Below are 16803 nucleotides of genomic sequence, written 5' to 3'. Positions count from 1 at the left end.
TTCTTAAATGCCTACTATGTGCCGGGCTTTATAGGTGTTATCTCATTTTATCCTTACAGTTCTGGAAGGTAGGTGTTATTATAGCCCCTGTATACAAGACACTTAACCTTCCAATGGCCCAGGTATTTTTTTTTTTTACAGACTATAAATAATAAAGCAGATGCTCCTCTGTATTGTTAGAGTTTCCTCTCTTGGCATTCTCTATGTCAATTCTCACTGGTTGGGTCCAAAACAAATAAACCCCAAATGGGTAAAGGACAGGGCTGTATCTTATATGCATATCTGTTGATTGTGCCTATTCAGGTCTCAGCCCATTACAGAAAGTAAGGTAACTGGCTTCTGACTACCAGTATGTCTGCTTTTCATAATCTTTTCAACAATTGCCCCCCCTTTTTTGTTCATCAATTTATCAGTATATGGTGGAACCTCAGAGTAGTTTCAATTGCTATATCTTTAGTTATTAGTAGTTTGAAGCATTTTTTTTTCCACATGGCCATTGATAATTTGCCTTCCTTTCTTGGAGAACTTCTTGCTCATACCTTTTGACTATTTATTTAATGGGGAATGACTTTTGTTCTTATATATCTGAGCCAGTTCCTTATATATCTTTATCAGAGAAATTTGCCAGTGGAAATGTTTCAAAACATAATAGTAGCTAGCATTTACATAGAATTTAACATTTGCAAAGCACTTTATGTGTTATATCATTTGATGCTTTATTTTATTTTATGTTTTCTAAACCTCTCATTTATTTTTTAAAAATTTAATTTTATTATTTTTTAAATTGACAAGCATTTAGTTTTCCTTCCCTCAATTTAATAAGAAAAAAAAGAAAAGAAAACAGGAACCCATCATAATGAATAAGTATAGTCAAACCAAGCAAATTTTCACATTTGGACATGTCCAAAAAGTCTGCCTCATTTTGCATTTCAATTCTGTCACCTCTCTGCCAGGAGATGTGGACACTTTGGCCCAGACAGAGTGTGACTTGCTCAGGGTCATGATGTGAGTCCAGGGGTCTTTACAGAAATCCTACTTATTTTTACCCCCTAAGGAGTTGGGGTGGGGTCAGGATAGTATATAATAAATTATACTGTGTAATACATACACAATACTAATTTGGTCATGGTATGGGTAGGCTTAATGAGAATGTCTCTGAGCTGGTTAATTTTTTTGAAGTCGTTTTCAAGGTTGGGTTAAAATGTACAGAAGAAAGTGTGTATATGTACATATGTGTGTATATGTGTACAAGACATATATACACATATATACATACATCTATATACATATACACAATACACACATATATACAATCACACATACATATCTGTGTATATACATATAGATAGATATAGATATGGGAACAAATCTTTTAAAATAGATGTGTTTATGATTTACTTTTTTTTTCTTCTTCAGAATCAGGCCTATTCTACAAACCAAGTCAATTTTGCTTCTGTCTGGAGAGCGTGGCTGTGGAAAGTCAACACTGATCGCGAGCTGGGTGAATTCTTTCAGAGAGAGAAATCCTGACACATTAGTAATCCCTTATTATATAGGAAGCAGCTGTGACCATAGCGACATCATGTCCGTGATGCATTACTTCATCACTGAATTACAGTACAAGCAATTTGGTAATTATAGATTTTTGGAGATTGCTTCCTAAAAGCACATTGGGTGGTATTTTGGTGTCAGTGTCTGGTGTCTCCTCTTCCCACCCAACTCCTTCCTAATCCCAGCTATCTACCTTAGTCACTTCACTCACCAAGTTAATCCTCTCCTAACCTATGTATTTTCCTACTTAACTTCAGCAAAGATTTATGGTGTGTGTGTGTGAGTGTGTGTGCATGCGTGCTTGGCACTGTGGTAAATCCTGTTGGGGACCCAGGAGTGAATAGTCTCTACTTTCAAAGAGTTTACAATCTTAGTCACACACCATTAAATAGGTGTATATCTAATGATGAATGTGTGCCATTTTACATGGTTGGATATATGTGTTAAATGGGGATGTAAGATTTTATTGGATGGTTTTGACTAAGTAGGGGTGAGTTTGGGTGGGTCTGTATATGTGATTTTTATATCAATGACTCGTCCTTGGGGCATGTGGAAAAGGACACCAGGATCATCCGAGGCAGATGGCAGTAATAATAAAAATAGCTCACATTTACATGAAGTTTTGCAAAGTGCTTTTTCCAAATATGATCTCGTTTGGTCCTCACAACAGTGCTATAAGCTAGCTGCTGTTGCTATCCTGGTCTATAGATAAGGAAACTGAGCACTGAGCAGTTAAGTGACTTGCCTGGTGTTATACAGCTAGGAAGTGTTGGAGGCAGAATTTCTGCTCTGTTCTTCCTTACTCCAAGGCCACAGCTTTGTCTCTTAAGCCATCAGGCTGCCTTAGATGGGATTAATTATTTACAAAAGTGATCTTTCTTTCCCTAACATGCCAAAACAGGATTGGTTGAGCCTGGAAAAGTGATGAATTGTAATATATTTACTCTGTTGTTCCAAAGGTTAATTGTCACTTTTTCAAAAGCACCCTTTCATGTGCTAAGATTTTCCCTCATGAGAAAAGCAGGTGATTAGTTACACAAATCATTAGGCTGAGTACAGAAGTGTTAACAGAGGCAAGATGGCTAATATTTTTGTTCATTCATCTGCTGTTTATTTTTTAAAAATTATTTTAATTCTAAAAATGTAACAAATTTATTTTTTCTCCTTCCTACTTCTCCTAATTGAAAAAAAGGAAACCTTTCTAACAAATATGTAAAACAAATTCCCAAATTGGAAACCTTTATTAAGTTCCTACCATTGTGCCAAATACTATTGCAGGCCTTAACCAGTTAACTAGTTTTATCTTTGAATCAGAAAAGATTTCCTTTGGGTACCAAGATCCATCCCTCTGCCATCAATGGAAATCCATATTCTAGAGGTCAGATCTGGAGGAGTCAGAGAAGGAAGGAAGTGTGCCTCCCTGCAGGGGGCACTGAACCCTCTTGTCCATTTCCCTACATAGCAGGGTGTAGGCCCTTCAGTGGGGCAAAGTTTGCAGAACAGCCAGGAGGAGGAAGGCAAGGGGAAGCAGGCACATTGGGTTTGGCTGAGTAAGCACTATATGGTCACAGGGACACAATCTAAGCCACAGAACCAGTCAGAATAGAGAATGGCCCTTCTTGGAAGGATGGGGCCTATTGTCCAGAAGGCCTTCCAGTGCAAGTTCATGTGCTTGGAGAATGGGCATCATGGGTGCAGAGAACATTTTAGTTCCATGCTCCTTGCTGGTTCAGTCTGAGCAGCATCTGGTCCTGAGTATCTCTCAGCCAGGAAAGCTAAGAATCTCCTTCCTTCATGGGATCAGAAGACTTAGATCTGGATGGCACGCAAGAGTTTATCTAGTCTAAACTCCCTCCTCTCCCCTCTCCTTGGCTCCCACCCCCCCCTTAGAAAGGAGATAGCTGAGATCTGCAGACATTGACAGATCTGCCCAGGCAGAGGTGACAAAGGACCAGAGACTTGGATGGGACTGCCTCTCCAGATGCCATTTTCTCCCCCTCCACCCATGGACCTCCTTCCTAGCCCCAGTTTCTTAGTAAGAACTGAGCAGCCTTTGATGACTGGTCCCTTTCTCACTCCCCTTTTATGGAGCCCATCCTCTTACCTCATAAGCAATACTTCCTCTGGCTATTTTTACCTCTTATTGGCAGATTTCCTTGCCATGGGATGGAGTCTGTTTTTCTGAACCAGCTTTAGTGCATTATTCACCCAAGAGGAAGTAGTTTGGCAATTAACACAGTATAGAGTATTACCAAAACAAAAGAAAGAGTGTGGGCCTTGGTACTTTCTAAAAGCATCATCAGAGAGGCCTGCTTTTCTTCTAAGTTTCTAAGACATTAGCAGTAATAATTTACACTTAGTTTGCAAAGCACTTTCTTTCCAAGAGTAGGACAAGTGTTACTTTTATTCCCATTTTACAGATGAGGAAGCTGAGGCACAGAGTGGTGAAGGATCTGGAGTCATACAGGAACCAAGTGTCAGAGATAGGATTCAAACCCAGGTCTCCTGAGTCTAAGCTCAGTTCTCTTTCTTCTGCCGATTGTGTCTGATAGAAGACCAGAACAGCCAATTAAAAGTTGAATCACTTCATCCAGTTGGGCATTTGATGCCATGGAGATGGTTTGACTGATTTTTCCTGTAATGACTGTATGCTTTGGCATCGTGAACTGATGATCTCCATTGGGATGCTGGGTCATTGACTTTTAGTCGACTTTGTCCAGAGAGTTGTTTAAGGGCCTCTTCAAAGCCTTTAGTATTTTTTAAAAGACTTAAAAACAAAAGCCTCCATAAAGTCCTTCTCTGATGCCTTAGCATGACAGGGAAGTTTCCCTAAGTTTTAAAAGCTGTGCCCAAGGTCCACCAAGTTCTAACAAGTTCTTTCAAGCTGGAAAGACTAGTCACCCAAGGACCAGCCTAGTCAAGTACAGAGAGGCTCAAATTGTTGGGCCACGCCAATTTGTAGAACAGAAGCATACACAATAGCCTGGTTGTCCTGAATGTCCAGGCTCTTGCATTTCTTCAATGATAGTGGTGGAGTGGCGGAAATGTAGCCAGAGAGTGATAGGAGTCATCTAAATATGAACTTAATTGGTAATATTTTAAAGTGTAACATCTCTCTCTGTTTACTGGCTCACTTCCCTACTACCTAAAAACATGTCCATATTTCTTCCATCTTGACAAAGGCCTCTCTTGGGGCAGCCAGGTAGCACAATGAGTAAGAGCACTGGCTCCAGTGTCGGGATGACCTGGGGATCAAATCCAGGCTAAGACACTTAGCACCCACCCAGAAACACCTGGCCGTGTAACCTTGAGCAAGTTACTTAACCCAGTTGCTTAGGGGCGGCCAGGTGGCTCAGCAAGTAAGAGCACCGGCTCCAGTGTTGGGATGACCTGGGGATCAAATCCGGGCTCAGATACTGTATCAGCAATGCCATATTCACAATGCCTATAGAGATTACAAATATGCTGATATAATTATCCATTAGAAAATACGTCATGTTTGCCATATGAGGAAATAAACTAGAAAATTTATTAAGATACCAAAAGACTGAGTCCCAAAACCAGAAAGTGAAAGCCATCAGAGTAGTTATGACATTGGCACAGGTAGATAAAGTAGAAAGCACCCACATTTTCAAGCCTTTAAAACAGAACAGGCTACCTCAGGCAAAGGTCCTCCTCTCCCCACGCACAGCAACCACCCAGCGTCCTGGAAGCGCACCCCAGCAGCTCCGGCCCCTGGCAGTCCTCAGCAGGAGTCCTTAGCAGAAAGTCCTTAGCAGTTCTAACTCAAAAAGGGCTTCGCGCTGCCACTGCCTCTGCTGCTGCCGCCGTCACCACCACCGCCAGCCACCGAAGGAACGCTAGCTTGGCTTCCGCTTCCTCTTGCTCCGCCCCTTCCTGCTACGTCAGCAAGTCCAACGGGGCATGGAAGATCTTTAAATCCCATAACCCTTACATTCGGCCCCAAGATCTTTCATGTCCCTTACTTGACAAAAATACAGTAGGAATAACTGGTGTCAACAAAATTTCACAACAATATAACAAGAATAGCACACAATAAACACAGAAAACCATATTTTAGGGTGGCGCTTGAGCACAAGCTCCCCATCATTCCCCCCACCCCGAACAAATGGGGCCCCAAAATCTTGTGGTAAGGGGTGAATATCTCTTCTTCTATGGCTACTTGCTGCTGAAATCGGATGTAGAGCTGTCCCTGTCCTAAGGGGTCCCATTTGAGAGGTCAGTTCTTAATATGCTTGATGCCAGGTCCAAGGGTGACACATCACAGTTGCAGACAGGGGGTGACATCCAGCTTAAGCTATCAGGCATCTACAGATGGAGGGTACCAAGCCTGTGGAAACAAATCTAACAAACAAGGTGAACAAACAAAAAATCAAGAAAAAGCAAAGAGACAATAACCAGACTATCGTAGCCTCATTCACGGTAGAATAAATGAGTTAAGGGTACAATTTTGTAATCATCTTCTCCAGAATAAACAATAGTTACAGTGTTATCCCTCCCATATGCTATAATCTCTGCAGCCTTTGGAAGATCATCTGGCTTCCGTTTTACCCATACTTTAGCTCCTGATTTTATTCTATCAGTAGAACCAAATCCTTCAGTTCCTGTGACAGTTATTTTGGAAGGAGGGTCAGTTTTTACAAGTGGCATTGTTTTACAAGGAACAATAATCACTTGAACTATCCTATCATTCTTGTGAATCTGTATGGGCCTTTCACTTAAATTCTGGAATGTTACAACAATTTCTCCTTGATAATTAGAATCTATTACTCCAGCCAATACATGTATTCCTTGAGCTGCTAATCCTGATTTGGGTAAAATCTGTCCAAAGTGATTTTTAGGGATTCTTATGCATATCCCAGTGGAGATTTTTCTTATTTCTTTTCTGTCCAACCAAAAGTCCTCTAAACAATGTAAATCATACCCCATTGAACCAGGTGGTCCTGGGTACGGTGCTGGGACATCTGGCCTCAAGGTCCAATACTCAATAATTGGGATCTTGTGTGTTTGTTGTTTTCTAATTTGCAGATTGGGGGTCATCATTCTGGCTAGAGGTGTACTTCCTCCTAATGGTCTATTATTCAAATTACGCAAAGCCATGAACAAATTATCCTTCCAATGTTGATATGAATTATTGGAACTTAACTTCCTCAATTGTCCTTTCAGTAATCCATTCATTCTTTCAATCAACCCAGATGCTTCTGGATAATATGGAATATGATATATCCATTCTATATTGTTTAGTATACAATACTTCTTCATTTCATTGCCTTTGAAATGTGACCCGTTGTCACTTTGAATCTGCATTGGGGTTCCATAATATAGGCTTATGAGATCTAGAGTTTTACAAGTGTTTTTCTGGGTTGCATTCTTATAAGGACAAGCTACTAGTACACCTGAATAGGTATCAACACAAGTACATATAAATCTGCATCCTTTATCCAGTGGTAGTGGACCAATATAATCTATTTGCCAGATTTGGGCTGGGACTTTTCCTCTTGCTATCTCTCCAGTTATTACCCGAGGAACAGTTCGCTCCTTTTCCAATTGACATATATGACAGTCTTCTGCTATCTGTTTTAACAGTGAATGAGAGATACTAATACCTCGATCTTGTGCCCACTGGTGTGTGGCCTGGACCCCCAAATGGCCTGCTGTTTGGTGGACCCATTTTGCTAATACCGGATCATCAGTTGTTGTCAAAGTAGGGACAATATGTTCAGTAGCAATCTTTGCCAGTCGATCAGCAAGAGCATTGTACTCACGTTCTGGTGTGGTGGGGGCCACGTGAGCATCTACATGAAAAACTGACAAGTCAGTGACCAAAGACATGTTCCAGATATCTTCCCATAATTCTTTGCCCCAGACTTGTTTACCATGAATTTCCCAATTTTCATTTTTCCACATGGGCATCCATGTAGCTAACCCATTAGCTACCGCCCATGAATCAGTGAATATATGACACTGTCCTCCTTGTTCTAGTTTGATGGCTTGATATACTGCCATAAGTTCAGCATATTGGCTACTTGCACCTATCCCAGTACTTTCCAAAGTCCTTCTAGTACATGGGTTATAGGCCACTGCTTTCCAATGTCTTTTTTGCCCCAAATATTTTGCTGTCCCATCAGTAAACCATGCATGTCTCTTTTGTTCCTCAGTTAATACATCATATCCCTCATTCCACTTTACAGTGGACTTTACCAACTGTTGCTTTGGCTCAGGGGGTGTGTCATTCCTCTCAATTTCTATGTTTGCTACAGATTCATGTAGAGCAGAGACTCCGCTTTTGCCTGTTTTCGCTCTATTTTGAATATACCACTTCCATTTGATTATACTAGCCTCTTGGGCATGTCCAATTCTGTGAGAAGCTGGGGTACTCATTACCCAGGTCATAATTGGGATTCCAGGTCTTAATATCACTTCATGGCCCAGAGTCAGTTGTTCAGTCTCCACCAAAGCCCAATATGCAGCTAACAACTGCTTTTCAAAAGGTGTATACTAGACTCCAGATGAAGGGAGTTTCCTACACCAAAATCCCAAAGGTACATTTCGGCTTTGTTGTTTTTGCCATAAGCTCCAGTTTGCATAATCATCTTGTACAGTCACTTGCAATTCCACTGGACCATTTTGCATGGGCCACAAATCTAGGGCCAATTGTATGGCAGCCTTGGCTTCTTCAAAAGCTTTACTCTGCTCAAGTCCCCAATCGAATTCATATTTCTTCCGTGTGACTCTATATAAAGGTTTTAAAATCTGTCCCAAATGTGGAATGTGGTGCCTCCAGTATCCAAACAATCCTATGAACTTTTGGGCCTCCTTCTTATTGGTAGGGGTAGGAAAATCCTGAATCTTTTGTCGGGCTTGAGGAAGAATCTCCCTTAGCCCCTTGTTCCATTGTATACCCAAAAATTTCACATTTTGAGCTGGTCCTTGAACCTTTGCAGGGTTAATTTCCCACCCTTTACTTTTCATATGCTCAATTAGAAGGGTCAAACTCCTTTCCACTACTTTCGCATCTTTTCCCTGTACCATGATATCATCAATGTAGTGGGTAAGCTGTACACCAGGTAGCTTTAATTCATCCAACTGTTCAGCCACAATCCTGTGACAAATAGTGGGGCTATGTATGTACCCTTGTGGCAAGCGGGTAAAAGTATATTGTCTACCCTGCCAAGTGAAAGCGAAGTGGTCCCATTGTTTAGGGTCTATTGGGATGGTGAAGAAGGCATTTGCCAAGTCAATAACTGCATACCAAGTCCCATCATATTTCTGGATCCTTTCTATTAAGGTGATGGTATCTGGAACAGCAGCATACAAAGAAGGAGTCACCTTATTCAACTGTCTATAATCCACAGTCATTCTCCATGTCCCATCTGATTTTCTTACTGGCCAGACAGGATTATTCCATCTTGTGGTTGTAGGGACCAACACTCCTGCTTCAACATATTCCTTTATAGTAGTGGTAATTTCATCTTGCCCACCTGGCACACGATACTGTTTTAAAGTAATTACTTCAGAAGGTTCAGGTAAAGTGATCGGGTCCATTTTTAGTTTTCCCACTAAAACTGTATTAATTCCTATCTTCCTCACAGCAAATTGGTATCTCCCTTCAGGTAAATTCAGTGTCATGCCTCTCAATACATCTATCCCAATGATGTATTCAGGAATGGGTACAACAACCACAGTATATTCTTTCTTAGGTAACTGCCCAATTTTCATTGTTATTTTAACCTGTCTGGCTGATATTTCAGCACCTCCTAGACCCGTGATGGTAATAGGAGTTCCATGTTTAAACTTATCGGGGTTTCCATAGATAAGTGTGGCCTCAGCCCCAGTATCAATCAGTGCCCTAGTCACAGTAGTTGATCCATTCTTCCAATATATTGTTAAACCAATATGGGGTCTGCAATCTCTTCTGCATATTTCTTTTATCTGGGCTGGGGCTTGGCCTATCTCCTATTCCCCCTGAAGGTGGGGCAAACTTGGATACAAAGATTCAGATTCAGAAATACCTGCAGGGGTGGTTCCTGCTTCCCTGTTCATTCTAATGCTAAGTACCTTTTCTTGGTACAGCTTATGCAGCTCTTCAGTTGGAATACCATCTATTCTTCTGAAGTCCACCCCAGCTCTTAATAGAGCAGTAAACAGTTCCGTTCTTGTTGGTCTATTTTGTCTCTGAATCCTCTGGCTGTTTACTCTTCTCTCTCAAGGCAATTTGTCTTTTTCCCAGTCCCCTAAATCGCTTAATTGTGAAATCTTATCCAGCACCTCTGAAAGAGGGTGCCCTATTTCTCCAATTAACAGAGTCAGAATTAGGTGCTTATATGCAGGAGGAGCTGTCTTCACTATGATATTTCTATGAGGAACTCCTAGGGGGGTATCATAATATGCATTTGCATCTCCAATCAGGATAGCAGTTTTCATTACCTCCTCCTTTAGTTTTCTCATACAGTCTCTAAGTGAGTACCAGGGTCTGTCTCCCCTAGGCCACATAGATTCAGTTGGATATTGCTTTGTGCAACCTTCTGCAGCTAAAGCTAGAAGATTCGTTTTATTATTTCCTCCTTTCATATGGTGATCCCTAAAAGCCTGGTGTACAAAAGGATTCTGACTGATACTTATGAATTTTAAACAGTCCTCACTGTCCAGTGTTATTCCTCCGGCGCCTTCATCAGTGATTCTTACTATCCAAGACACTAAAGACTCCCCCATTCTTTGGGTAAATCTACTCAATATATCAGTGATCTCCTGTTGAGTGAAATCCTCAATTATCTCCCTGGACTCTGTTTTGCCTCGGTGGCTCTCCTGTCTTCTTCTTCGTATGGGGAGAGCTTCTACATTAGAAGCCTCCTCATCTAACCTTGCTCCATTCTCCTCACACACATTCTCCTGGAAGCTGTCAGGGCAACTCTGCCCAGCCTGTACAAAAGCTGCATGCACATTCGTTCTGCTAGTTTTTTGCTTCCTTTTAGCTACATGAACAGTAGCTTGCTCCTGGACCACATGAGTACCTCCAGTTTGCTCTTCTGAGTGCTGTGACACAGAAGAATCCTCAGGCAAACCAGCTGACTCCCTAGCCATCCGAGCTCTTTCCTTCAGCAGCTTATCCCTACTTTTACACATAAGGCGATAACTTGTTAGCAGCACCCAGCCTCTCCTGCACACTCCTGCCAGTTCTTTGCCTGGTTCTATGGGTATTGCTTTCAAACATCTTTCCAAATCTCCAGGTTCTCCCTCTTTTAGCCTTGGTTCCCAGTTTTCACAGGGCCCTGTGCTTTTAGCCCATTCTCTGGCTAGAGAGGAATAAGGCAAATCCTCCCATCCTGGAATAGCCATTTCTCCCTCTAAAGCCCCACTGCTTCCAAATAGAGGCCTGACATTTTGTGATCCCATCCTGGTCGCCAAATGTATCAGCAATGCCATATTCACAATGCCTATAGAGATTACAAATATGCTGATATAATTATCCATTAGAAAATACGTCATGTTTGCCATATGAGGAAATAAACTAGAAAATTTATTAAGATACCAAAAGACTGAGTCCCAAAACCAGAAAGTGAAAGCCATCAGAGTAGTTATGACATTGGCACAGGTAGATAAAGTAGAAAGCACCCACATTTTCAAGCCTTTAAAACAGAACAGGCTACCTCAGGCAAAGGTCCTCCTCTCCCCACGCACAGCAACCACCCAGCGTCCTGGAAGCGCACCCCAGCAGCTCCGGCCCCTGGCAGTCCTCAGCAGGAGTCCTTAGCAGAAAGTCCTTAGCAGTTCTAACTCAAAAAGGGCTTCGCGCTGCCACTGCCTCTGCTGCTGCCGCCATCACCACCACCGCCAGCCACCGAAGGAACGCTAGCTTGGCTTCCGCTTCCTCTTGCTCCGCCCCTTCCTGCTACGTCAGCAAGTCCAACGGGGCATGGAAGATCTTTAAATCCCATAACCCTTACAGATACTTAGCACCACACTCAGAAATAACTGGTTGTGTAACCTTGAGCAAGTTACTTAACCCCGATTGCTTAAAAAAAAAAAAAGAAAAAGAAAAAGCCTTTCTTGATCTTTCTATCCCTGCTAACTCTAGTCCTTTATCTATTAGACCTTTTGTAGCTCAACTCTTCAAAAAGGCCCTCCATCTACACTAGATGCCTCCACCTTCTTTCCTCTCATTCTTTTCTCAACCCCTTACAGTTTGGCTTCTGCCCTTATCATTCCACCAAAACTGATCTCTCTAAAATTGTTAATGATCCCTTGCTAAATCCAGCAGTCTTTTCTCAATCCTTATTCTCCCAGGCCTTTGACACTGTTGATCCCTCTTTCTTCCTTGATACTCTCTTCTCTCTAGGTTCTCTCTTTTGGTTCTCCCTCCTATCAATCTGATGGCTCCTTCTCTGTCTCTTTTGTTGCATCATCTGTAGCAGCAAGCACCCCAAGCGTCCTCAGGGTGGCTGCCAACACAGGTTCTTGGATCTGCTTTGATAAAGGAAAGCAACTCAAATTGGGTTAACAAGCTTACTTTAATCAGTCAAATATGTATCGTTTACCTAGTTCAGGGGAAAAAGATCAGCACCCCGAACTTCAGAATATACAGACAGAATTATCAAGACAGAAACAGATCAAGTACACAGGTTTCCAAACTGTCCAACTATTACATCCATACCAAATCAACATCTGGGTTTTTCAAAGCCAGGGGGCTCTCAACAACAGCTTCCCAGAGTCTCATCTGATCAAATCACAGACCACTTCTCAAAGTGAGCCCCAAAACAACATCTCACATCAGGGATTATATAGCCTTCCCCTGGCTCAGAGAATGTAACAACCTTCAGGACCCACTGGCCAATCAAAAAGTATCTACTGAAAAACAAGCCTCCCACCCCAGGCTCCAGGTGCACTTTAGCCTAGGGGCAGGAAAGATCTTTAAAATTTACATTCCCATTACAACCTCCTCCAGATCACACCCTGTACTATAGGTGTACCTCTGAACCCTCTTTTCTTCTTGTTCTACACTACTTCACTTGATGTTCTCATCAGCTCTCATGTATTTAATTACCAACCCTATGTTGATAATTCTCAAATCTACCTTTCTCACCCTAACCTCTCTGCTGACCTCCAGTCTCATTCTTCCAGCTGCCTTTTATCTATCTTGAACTGGATGTCTGTAAACTTGTCTAAAATAGAACTCAGTTATCTTTCTACCTAAATCCCCTTCCCTTCTATCTTCCCTGTTACTGTAGAGGGCACCATCCTGCCTGTATCCAAACCCTTGCCAAAGCCTGTGATTTTACCTTTGCAGTATATCTCAAATATTTCCCCTTCTCTCCTCTGACACTGTCCCCATCCTGGTCCAGATCCTTACCACCACATGCCTGGACTACTGCAGTAGCTGCTGGTGGGTCTGCTTGCCTCAAATCTTTCTCTATTCCAATCTACTTTCATCCACTAAAGTGATTTTTATAAAGTGCAGGTCTTATCATGTCATCCCCCTACTGAATAAACTCCAGTTGGCTCCCTGTTGCCTCCAGGATCAAATAAAAAATCCTTTGTTCATCATTTTAGAGACCTTAATAACCGACCTTCCATTCTCCTTTCCCACCATCTTTTTAGTCTTCTTACACCTTGCTCCCCACAACATACTCTCCCATCTAGTGACACTGGCCTCTTTGCTGTTCCAAAAACGAGACACTTCATCTCTGGGCTATGGGCATTTTTCTCTGGCTGTTCCCCATGTCTTGAATTATCTCCCTCGTCATTGCTCCTTCCTGTTTTCCTTGACTTCTTCAAGTTCTAAACAGAATCCCACCTTCCATAGTAAGTCTTTTTTTTTTTTGCCTTTTTTTGGAGGGCAATTGGGGTTAAGTGACTTGCCCAAGGTCACACGACTAGTTTTTTTCGTGTGTGTGTTAAGTGTCTGAGTCCGGATTTGAATTCAGATCCTCCTGGCTCCAGGGCTGGTGCTGTATTCACTACAGGAAGTCTTTAATAATTCTTCTCAATTCCAGTAACTTTTCTCTATTAATTATTTTTTCCTGTTGCATATATCTGTATATATATTAGTCTCCTTGTTTTCCCCTTTTTAGATTATAAGCTCCTTGAGGGCAAGGACTGGCTTTTGCCTTTTCTTATATCCTCATCCCTTAGCCCAGTGCGTGGCACATGGTAGGCACTTAATACATTATTATTGATTGACATCTTTGCCCAATTATGAATGAGTTGCCATATGATTCCTGGAAGATAGCACGAGTCATATCAAAATTGATATCCTCACAGCAAATTAATTTACAAGATGTAGGCAGTTGCAGATACCTTGAAGGATGGTACTCCTAAAGGACATAAATAAGAGAATTGGAAGACTTGGTTTCATTGTGAACTCAAAGGAACAAATAGAAAATGGTGCAGATTTGTCAGTGTTTCTTTATGGTAATCCTTTTTCTGGCAACAGAAATACCACATTTGGACTCAACACTTCAGTCCCTGATGTACTATATGAGCAAGCAGGAATGGCACTTAAGAAGATTAGTTGGGTAGGGCATTTAAACCAGACCAAGGACAGGTAGAAGTTGTGTGAATTACTGGTGACAAAGCAGCAAAGTACCATGGGGCCATTTTATAAAAGACCTTATTGGAGGAAAGCTATCAAAAGAATGGGAAAAAATAGCAGAAGGTACTCTACCTCCCAAAGGTAGAGAAGACAATAACTACTGACCTATATAATACTTCTTCATGTTTATGAAATTTTTATGAGAATGTTATAGCAACACTTTTAACTTGGCTTTTGTAAACAGTTTTCTACAGTAGATCACATTTTTCTAGGCACATAATTGACTAAAAAGGGAAGAGACTGTAAGATTTCTCCTATTTGTATTGTTGGTTGACTTTATAATAAAGTATGGAATTTGGTATCGCAAAGGACTGTCTTAAGGACTATTTTCCAATGAGATGTCTCCCATATATATGTTATAATAATAAAAATATACCTTGAAATATGTAAAAGGTATAATTTTATTTGCTCTATATAAAACAGGGAGACTTTTGCTTAAAAAAAAAGTATTTTCTACTCTCATAGAACACTGAAGAATTCAAAGGGAAGGATTCCTTGTAGTTAGTGAGGGTCTCTTAATTTTTTTTATGTTTGTTAGTAACATTGCACTGATTGCATCAGGTCTTGAAATAAGGGTTCTTAACCTGGTGTCCATGAACCAGTTTTAAAAACAATTTTGATAACTGCGTTACAATACAGCAGGTTTCCTTTGCAATCCTCTGTATTTTGTTTTATGAATTGGAAAGCTCTTAGAAGTTCATTTTTTACTTAAACATGCCCAACATCTTGTTCTCTGACCCATGCATGTTATTAAATAGCTCAAATGAAGTAGGGTTTATTTGGAGATTCTGAGAAGTGTTCATAGACTCCATCAGATTGCCAAAGAAGATGGAAGACACAAAAATGGTTCAGAACTTTTCCCCTAAAACATTGCAAACATTCTGCAGGGGATCCATAATCACTTAACAGTTTTGTCAAAGAATCCACTTGGGAAAAACCAAATGGATGAAAAATGCCTATTGATGAGTCTGTCCTATGCAGTCCATAGAACTAATGCCTAAGTACTTATATTTTTGACAGACCTTGTGAATGGTTAAAAAGGAGAAGAGTTGGATTGTCTTTGGGAAATTTTGCAGTGCTTTTAATGACCCTAGGCTCCTCTTTAGTACAAAGATCCATATTCTTACATGAATAATCTTTGGGTGATGCCATATGTCTTAAAGTTGTGAAATACTGCAGTCTCTGAAGAATTCCAATGAAGGTCTATTAGAAGGGCTGTTGAGCATTTCATATTGAACATGAAAAGGCTACACATATCAACAATGGGGAATTGTACAGGATGAGCAGTGCAGACTCTATTCAGAGAAATGTGTGATTGGAAAAGGTGAATTTGAGAGTAAGGTGGAATTGAGGACCATCCTGGATGTGTTTTTGAGGAACACACCATTTCAAAAGATTTAGTAAAGGCCCCCATCATAGTGGGCCAATCACTGTGGAAGGCTTATGGACAAGAATCTCACAGGATAGCACCATCAGAAAGAGCACCCACACCAATTAGATTACAGATCCATGGGAGTATCAATGGAGGATGCGCCCTTACTCTAAAATTCTTTCTCCTAAGAATTGAAGTAATGTGACGTCATTTTGTATATCTACTAGAACATACCATTGTATTTAAGGTTTTCAAAAATGTAAAGCAGTATTTATTCTGATTCTCTTCCCTTTGCACTCTTCTCTTGAAAGACACTTAAAGTACCTAAGAATTGTGACTCCCAAGCTTCCTGTTGGTAACTTTATTTACTTAGACTTCAGTCTCTCTCAACTGCTATCGAATAGATTTGCTTTTGTGGGAAGAGAAACAATCTGAAATCTGCATAAAGGATGAATAATAGCACTATAATTTTTGATTATTTTGTCACTTGGTCATCCCATTGAGGTTGGTTTTGTTGCATAGATCATATGCTTTGGGTTCCCCCATGATCCTGCTTTCCCTGGCCATTCCTAGAAACCAAAGTGTTTTTGCATTGTGGGTGTGGGAACCCAGGATTTGATAACAGGGTTCAGCAAAGTAATGTTATAACCAGTGAGATCTTTATAATCTGGAGTTAAATAGGAGAACCTCAGAGAATGGTTGAAGAGGTCTTGTTTGTCGGATGTGCTCAAAGCTAACCTTGACACCTAGGCAGTAATGTCCTATTACACAATTAGAGAATGTCAAAGAAAGAACCTCCCGATCATCTAATGTAATCTTTGTGCAAGAAGGAATCCCCTTTATGGTATCCCTGAAAAATGAGATTTTATTGGGAATCACATCCAACCTCCTGTTCAAAGATCAGTGAGGGGCAACTCATTACCTCTTGGGGCAGGACATTCCATCTCTGAGCTGAAAGGGTTTCTGAAGTCATGTGGTATGGTTTGCCACTCTTTCAGCTGTGATAGTAATGGCAATTAAAGATTCCCCTGTATTGGCTTGGTTTTCAAACTGATTGTGTTAAAACCCAGAGTTTGTTAATCCCACCTGTGGGATGGGCTTGTTGATGTGAAAAGAAAGTCCTGAACTGGGAGGAGCTGGTGATGTAGATTTGGAGAGACACTAGAGAGAGGCGGAAGATCTTTTTGGAAGCAGCACCTCGTGGAGAGAGAGAGACTAAGAGAATTGCTGGTGGCCGCTTTGAATTGCCCTGGACTTTTGAGACCTGCCC

General features: G+C 41.1%; 1 protein-coding gene across 1 annotated transcript in view; it reads left to right on the top strand.

Annotated features, from left to right (window-relative positions):
• LOC138169811 (putative tetratricopeptide repeat protein 41) overlaps nucleotides 1–16803 on the top strand; it is an 83696-nt gene that overhangs the window by 31266 nt on the left and 35627 nt on the right. Inside the window, exon 6 of the mRNA XM_069099356.1 lies at nucleotides 1417–1654. Within this exon, the coding sequence (XP_068955457.1) occupies nucleotides 1417–1654 (238 nt within the window). The remainder of the gene's footprint in view (nucleotides 1–1416; nucleotides 1655–16803) is intronic.

This window comes from Petaurus breviceps, unplaced genomic scaffold, assembly GCF_028583685.1.
Source record: "Petaurus breviceps papuanus isolate PSGF00001 unplaced genomic scaffold, PetGlider_PUasm1.0 379, whole genome shotgun sequence".
Taxonomy (NCBI): Eukaryota; Metazoa; Chordata; class Mammalia; order Diprotodontia; family Petauridae; genus Petaurus; species Petaurus breviceps.
The sequence above is the reverse complement of the archived record's forward strand: the minus strand, read 5'-3'. Positions and strand labels throughout refer to the sequence as shown.